Source organism: Frankliniella occidentalis, unplaced genomic scaffold, assembly GCF_000697945.3.
Source record: "Frankliniella occidentalis isolate FOCC.00 unplaced genomic scaffold, Focc_3.1 Scaffold46, whole genome shotgun sequence".
Lineage (NCBI taxonomy): Eukaryota > Metazoa > Arthropoda > Insecta > Thysanoptera > Thripidae > Frankliniella > Frankliniella occidentalis.
In genome coordinates this window covers 1,233,325-1,240,864 of record NW_026267176.1, presented here as the reverse complement: position 1 = coordinate 1,240,864, position 7,540 = coordinate 1,233,325, and the positions used below count along the sequence as shown (strand labels likewise).

Sequence of the window (7,540 nt, the reverse complement as noted above, 5' to 3'; positions counted from 1 at the left end):
GGGCGATCCCCAACTCTATCTCCAATACGACCAAATATTAATTCGCGGTCTTGAGAAATTTCGCACCAGAAACTGTTCATAAATATACTTTATTATTTCACACGAACGGCATGCCGTGTATATTACAAACTTGAATCAATAACAAATATACACGATTTTATGAATGTTTTATGCGTGGCTGTTTAAAGACTAAATTGACAAATTTTAGAAAAGAATTATCTACGAAAGAATTGCGTTTTTACAGTAGGAACGAAACATTTGTTGTGGTAATGTAATACGGACACAAAATAAACAATTTAGGCGTTTTAAAATTAATTTGAGCAGCATGTGCGCAGGCATGCTAAATGTAATACCTGACAACCTAAAGCCTAAGTTCAGGCAGTACAGAGCGACAAGAAAAAAACATGCGTATGGGCAGCAGGATAATTCTACCCCCACTCCTTCCATGTCCCTCATTTCTCCTGAGTGACTACCCTCGAGCTTTGACAGGTCTTGCGCTTGCACTTCAGTCGCTTCGCTAGTCCAAGTTCAGTGCGACGCGACCTCAGCGTGGCCGTGCGTTGCAGGATTCGACAACCAATAGAAATCCCTCATACTTTAAAAAAAAACCATGAGCGAGGAGCACTAAAATAATGAAAAATAAAAATGTGTTGGGAGACACGCTTGGTCCCTGTGAGTTCCTTATTCCCGACATCCTGGCTGGGCCTCGGCCTCGTCCTCACAGCAGCCCCGTGCGGTAGTGAAGCTGGTAGCTGGTGCTGGGCAGCAGGACATGGGCGCTCTCGGCGCGGCGCTGGAGCTGGCCAGCCGCCCCCGTCCGTCGGCCTCTAGAGTCTCCGGTGGACCGCGCCCGACGCGCCGGGCTGCCCAGCTCGCTGTCCCGAAGAGACCGAGTCCTGCGCTCCGCGCCGTGCTCCAGGCCGCTGGAACTCGCGGCCGGGCCATGTGGGCGGTTGTCCTGCACCCTCGTGGACGGAGGGTGACGGCCGGCCGCGCCCGTGAGGTCCCTGGAGGACGTGGCGCGCCGCCTGGAGCGGCGCCTGCTGGGTGGCGAGGCTGGACGACCGCACAACTCGTCGCCGCTGGAGAAGACGCAGCCGTGCGCCGACGCGGACTCTAGTCTCCGCTGGCGTCTCTGACGGCGTCCCTGAGCAGAGTCGTGCTCGTCCTGCTGCACGCCAGCCGGCCCGCTCGCCGACCTGCGCACCTGCCGCAGGGCCTGCTCGCCCTGGTTCGGCCCGAGTCCCGGGGGCGCGCGACGGGCGCGTCGGCGACGCTGTCCGGGCTGCGGCAGGAACGGAGCGCCGTCGTCGTAGGAGACCTCGCTGCCGTCGTCCACCGACCGGCCCTTGCGCGCGGCGCGGCGGGCCAGGGACTGCGTGCGACGGTCCTCGTCGACGGGCTGCTCCTCGCGGCCGTCGTCCACGGAGCGGCCCTGGCGCGGGCGCGCGGGTCGGGGGAGGCGGTCGAGGAGCTGTGCTCGACACTCCTCCACCTCGTCGACGGGAAGCCCCTTGCGGCCGTCCGCGAACCAGCGGCACACGCCGCACTGGCTCGGCGGTCGGCGGCTGCGGCTGCGGCTGCGGCTTCGCCCACCGTGACCGTGGCGCTGCTCCGGGTGACTCGCCCCCGCCTCGACCCCCGAGCCCTTCACGTCAGGGCGCAGGGGGCGCAGCGGGGGAAATGGAAGTCCCCCGACTCCGGGGCCGCTTCCTCCATCTTTCTCCGCAGCGACTCTGTGGACAGAAAGGAATCACAATAATGATTGCCATGATGCTCGCGCTACCAATCTCTGAAGAGACACGTCTCCCGGTGCGACTTGTTCGAACGCGGCTGAAACGGACCTGCCACGGAGTTGTTGCCCACGGCGGCCAGGCTGTCGGCGAGCTCGCTAAGGAAGTTGCACTCGGGGTCCAAGCTGTGCTGCCATATAAGAAGCACACGATGGCCGTGCTCCTTGTAACTCGCTGGGCCTGCCGAGAAGAAAGGCGACGCGCATTGAGACGAGTGCCGGGCCCGGTAGGTGCGGGGCGGGCGGCGACGCGCGGCCTTACCCGTGTACTGGTGCTCGATCGCCCGCACTTGGTCGTCGGTGAACCTCCAGTGGCGCGCAAGTTTCCTCCAGTCGTTGGGGCTGAGCTGCTTGTGGGCAAGCTTCTTGAGCAGGCGCGCTGCCTCCTCGGGCCCGGGCCTGCCCGGCCCCGCCCCCGCCGCCCCCAGCGCCCCCGCCCCCAGCGCCAGCGCCTCCGTGACCTGAGGGCCGCGGCTGTCCCGCACCGACAGGCGCCACTTCCGCAGCCGCGGTGCCGAGTCGGGCACCTCCTGCGCAGCACCAGCATCAACAACAAACTTGTCATTGCGATTTTGTTTATAATTATAGTAAAAAGAAAAGTTGCATCATCAAAAAAAAAAAATTCAAGTTCTGTACACTCGGTCCACCTTTATCACGCGCTGTCACACTACTTGCATGCGACATTCTCTACAACTGAATAAATACAATAATCTTTCACACAGGTTTGAAAACATTTCTTACGTAACACCACGAAATAAGGCGCTTCTACTGCGAGCCAAGGGAGTTAGCAGATCAGAGGGAAGGTAAGGCACAGGGCACAGGGGGGCATGCAGGCGGGCACGGGCAGGAGCTGGGAGCACGAGGCAACATGAACATGCATGACACATGAGGGAGAGGGTAGTATAGGTGAATCCCGCTGAGTTGACGACGGATGTGCCTTCTCTATTCAGATCCGTGTTTTTTTCCTCTCTTTATTTGTCGGGGAGTTGCACGATGCCCATTGCCGACGACCTTCATCGCCTTTCGCCCACTCCACCCTCAAAAGCCTCCCGCCCCGCGGACTGTCGCAGCGGCAGAGAGTGCACGGCCGTAATTAAGGCCCCAGTGCGGACAAACTTCGCAGACTGTTTCTCTAAAACCACCAAACCCCACAACAAAAGCCCCTCCCCCTCCCCCCTTTGCCTCCCGTGTCCACCATAGTCTTCATCGACATGGGGCAGAGCAATCGGCTGCATCTGCTCATGCCATGCCATGCCGGCCCCGCGCCGCCCGCAACCACTCTGGAACAAAGACAATACTCGTTGCAGCATGCCCATGCGCCCGCATGCGCCCCACCCCTCTACGCACATCCATGCCCCCATGTTCTAGCACTAGAGGAAAGGGCTAGGCCAACTAGAGCCCTAGAGCCCTAGAGATACGACTCTGGGGCCCGACGAACGCCCCGCGCCCGGCCCCTGCATGCGTGGGGATATACCCCTTGCGCGGCGTGGCGGCGGCCGCGGGGGGTATCGGCGGCGCGCTCGCCCGAGGGTCTCTCCCCGATGTGGAGCTCCCCGTCTCTCTCTCCCTCCTCCCCGACATATTATTACCTTTTTCCGCCCGGGGCGACACGCTGTCCCCGCGCTCCGCCGCGCCGCACGCCGACTCGTCAAAGCTCTGGAATAAAAATAAAATGGTCATGACGAGCGTGCCTTTTTCCTTGTCGGCACCCACCGACCGCTACCCCCCGCCGCCACCGCCGACTGCACGCACCAACGGCCCCCGGGCCGCCGAGGAACATCCCTCCAATTATACCGCCCCCGACCGAATTCGCCACGAAATTGGGAAGCGTCCATCCGGTGGCGGCGCGTAATAACAATAATACTAATAACTGCTCCCCTCGCCCGCAGAAACGTGGCACCTTGCGCGCCGTTTTCGTGTTTTGCCGCGACGACAACGCCTCCGTTCATGCAAATTAAAATGAGGCTGGGCCGTGTTATTTGAGTGGGGAGGGAGGAGAGGGTTACGCGGTGGAGGACCGCGTGCTGTCTGGCCTAGCGACGGAGCGACAGCAGACCACCCCGCCCCCGCACAGAGCGGACACACCCACGCCCCGCCAGGGCTCGGGCCGGGCCCTCATCAGCACTCTCAATTAATAACCCATCGACCCGGTGATGCGATGGCGCTCCGGCGACACCCGCTCCCGGTGTGGCCCCACCTGCCTTACTTCCGCCGCGCGCTCATGCCCCCCTCTTGCTTCGGCCCGTCGTGCGCGCCCTCGCCGCCCCCGCCGTGTTCGTCGTTGTCTTCGTCGGTCGTCGCCGCCGCCGCCCCGCCCGCCCCCGTCGCGGCCCCCGGGGTCGTGCGCCACGACGCCAACGCGACGCGCGGAGGTGTCTGGAGGCGGCTGGAATGCTGTCAAGGCCGGCGGAGCGGAAGCACGGTGACGGCAGCAGCAGCTGCTTCTGCCGAGTGGCAGGACGGGGCGGTGTTTATTTCACCTCCCGGCCCCGCATTCCTTAAGTCGAGTCGCATCCGGCATCCTCCGGAAGTATATATCTAGCGCCAGTGTGCTGCCCACGAGCGTGTGTCGACAACATGCACCATGCCAGGTGGCTGCTGACTCGCGCCGCGCACTTTGGTGTAGGTATACTGTAGCGCATGCACGCGTGCGGGCTGGGTCGCCTACTCGTACACGGGGCGCGGCCGTAAGGAGCCGTTGGCAGCGGTGGATAGATAGGCACACTCGCTCGCATACCAGCGTGCCTTGGCACAGGGTACAGAATAACTACGAGTAAGGTGCGCGGCGTGAGTCAGCCACCTATGGTATACGTCCGGGTATACGTTTCAGATCCGGAGTCCGGACCGGACACCCGCGTCTGGCTCGACTTGACACGCGGTCCGGGCCTTTAACCTTGAACTGTCGCGCCGCACGCCGCGCTGGCTCGCTCTCTGTTGTCGGCTCAAAAACTTTTGCCAACAGTCACAGCAGCGGCAGGGGGAGAACGCAACTCGCAGCTCAAACTTCGAACACGTTGTGCAGAACGCTGATTAATGTTGGAGAAGGAGAAAGGTCCCAGCCGCCGCCCCCGCGTGTGCCGAGTCCACCAAAGCGTGTGGTGCACGCAAATCTAGCTCCAAAAGCCGCGCTGTCCATTTTTCTCTCGGCTGGCGCCGCCCCCGCTCGTCTCCCCACACTGCAACATGCCGCATTATTAACACCATCCCATCGGAACGCCGCCGTCGCCGCCGCCACCCGCGACTGCGACAGGCAGAAGGACAGTCCGGGACAGCCGTGCGCTGCGCAACGCGCGCCACCCCCAAGACGCCATGAACGTTGTTTCTCCGCGGCGCACAGCCTCTCCCCCCCCCCCTCCCCGTGACTGCAGCGCGGGATAGCAAGCAGAGGAGAGAGGAAACAAGAGGCGGAAAGGGTGGGGATGTGGGATAGTGAGTGAGCAGGGAACCGAGAGAATAAATACGACAAATGGGTTGCAAACACTCGGGGCCGGCCGGCCTGAGGTGAGTGGCGCGCAAACATCTGCCCCACGGCGGTGCCTCATCCCCCCGCCCCCCTATCTCCGTGCGTTTTTCCTCCTCCGTCAGAGCCAGCCAACCGTTTTCATTATTCGCCATCACACTCTCCTCGTCAACGAGCAGCCCGCGCTTATTTACCTTTTCTGCGTTTCGAGCGCCTCCCCGCATTTTCTACCACGCGGTTGCCTTTACGCGTAGTTTTTATCGTCTTTCTTCGACGCCCGGCCCGGCGCGCTGAAGTTTTGGTTGTTTGGTCGGCACCCCGCCCGCGCTCGCCCGCCCGCCGCTCTGGGACGATTCGCATCGGGACCGGGGGGCAACCCCTTGTGCATCACGCCTTCCAGCGGATGCTCCCGAAGAAAACAAGCCGTGCGTTCCTCTCCGCCTCCGTTCTTGCCGCTCGCGACTCTTCCCGTCTCCATCACGGGTCCGCCGCATTTATATCCCCGTTCCTCTGACTCCATCTTTCGTCTCCCTCCGCAGTTACTCTCGTTCTTGCCACCACCGGTAATTAAAACGTTGTGGCTGGCTGCTGGCTGGCGCGGATACCGCCTGCCCCCCCCCCCCGTAGTACCAAACGCCCAATTCCATCGCAACATTGAAACACACAGTGAAGTGGGAAGCGGGAAGCAAAGGGTGGGGGGCTGCTGGGGGCCGCGGCGGCGGCGGCGGCGGTCGGTCTCCCAGCCAATATTCCTCGCCAGAGCAGAGAGTTCGTAAAGGAGCATCAGCATAAATAAAGGGCGCTTAGAAAGCGGGCGGTCGTTTCATTAAATCTCTGCACCACTCTCTCTCTCTCTCTCTATCTCTCTCTCTCCCCGCCAACACCATCAGCCGGGCGGTGCCCCGCTATGGCGCCGCCGCTGCGGCCAGGTCGGAAGTCAGGCAGGCGCCTGGAAAAAACGAACACGATTAACGAGCCCGGGGCGGATTTGATGGGCTCGGCTGGCGCACAGACACACAGACAGACAGACACACACACACACACCTACATACACACACACACACACACACACACACACACACACAGAGGGCAGACAAACACAACATGGCTGCTGCGTAGTCACTGGCGCTGCGGCAGTCTGAGCCGTGGTGTGCTGTGTGTGGTCGTTTTAGACTGCTGGGGCGTAGAGAGCGCTGCTCTGCTACCGGGAGAAAGGTAGAGTGAGAAGGACGCGGAGGAGACGAGAGGGAGAGGAGACGAGGGAGAGTAGGCGAGAGAGAGAGAGACAGAGAGGGGGGGGGGGTGAGAGAGGAAAAGAGGATACGGGATGCAGTGCAACATGCAGGGCACAGCCCGCACAGCCCGCCGGAGCGCGCGTACAGCCCATCGCAAAGCAAAGCGGTGGCAGGGCAGGGCGGGCCGTATCGTCCCCACATTGGGAGCATCTGTCTATGTCACCCGCTCCGAACCCCCAACCCAACCCAACCCGTCCCGCACCTCGACCTCTGCGTCGGGGGTCTGGGGTCCCACGTTGTGCTCCTTCTCTCTCTCCCACCCCTCCCCTCTCTGTCAGGCGTGCGCTCGCGCACACACAGACACACACACCTTGACAAGGGAGGCCTCCTGCGAGGGAAGGTAAGGTCTGCAGGTCTAGGAGGTCTGCCGGGCGTGGCGGAGAGTGGCGGGCGGGAGTCGGCTGAGCTCGGGTCCGAGCCGAGCGCCTCGAGTCAGTTCTTCATCCCCCTGCCCGGCCGGGCACGCCGCTGCGCCGCTGTCAGGCGGGCGGCCGGGTCTTCAGGCGGAGATGCGCGTGTTGGATCACTTCGGCTCGACGGACCTCGCTGGCTTACCAAGCAGGTCGGCGGCCGGGAGAAAAAAAAATGCCTTCACGGGGCACGGGCCGCATTTTGCCAACCGATCGATAAGTCGAAAACAAACATTGAGGTAAAATTGTAGGTCAAATTCCCACTTTCCAACTTCCGTCTGGTCGCTCTTTCGGGAACCAGTTTCGGCCTCATCCCGGTCTAGGCAAGGCTGTTCTGGTGCGTGAGAGGTAGAAGAATCCCGCTTTCTGGGGGTAAGGGAAAAGTGAGAAGGCATCAAAGCGATTAGTGAGTAGCAGCCCGAGATCAAGAACAGTAATCCAACGATCATTACTGAGAGAGAACTCTCTCCCCTACCACCACCCAACCCCCACCCAGTAGGCTTAACTCTCCGCCAGATCAAGGGATAAGCTCTGCACCAAGCTCTTTGCCGGAAGAAGAACTTTGCTGGCAATGTAAAAGGGT

The 7,540-nt window shown here is 61.4% G+C and overlaps 1 protein-coding gene across 1 annotated transcript in view; it reads right to left on the bottom strand.

The window, feature by feature from the left end:
- Positions 1–70: 70 nt before the first annotated feature.
- The window catches only part of LOC113201877 (ankyrin repeat and death domain-containing protein 1A-like), a 60,454-nt gene continuing 52,984 nt past the window's right edge, over positions 71–7,540 (bottom strand). The window contains exons 10-12 of the mRNA XM_052267079.1: positions 2,055–2,322; positions 1,845–1,973; positions 71–1,736 (exon numbers count right to left, since the gene is read on the bottom strand). Of these exons, the coding sequence (XP_052123039.1) occupies positions 1,651–1,736; positions 1,845–1,973; positions 2,055–2,322 (483 nt within the window). The 3' untranslated portion in view covers positions 71–1,650. The remainder of the gene's footprint in view (positions 1,737–1,844; positions 1,974–2,054; positions 2,323–7,540) is intronic.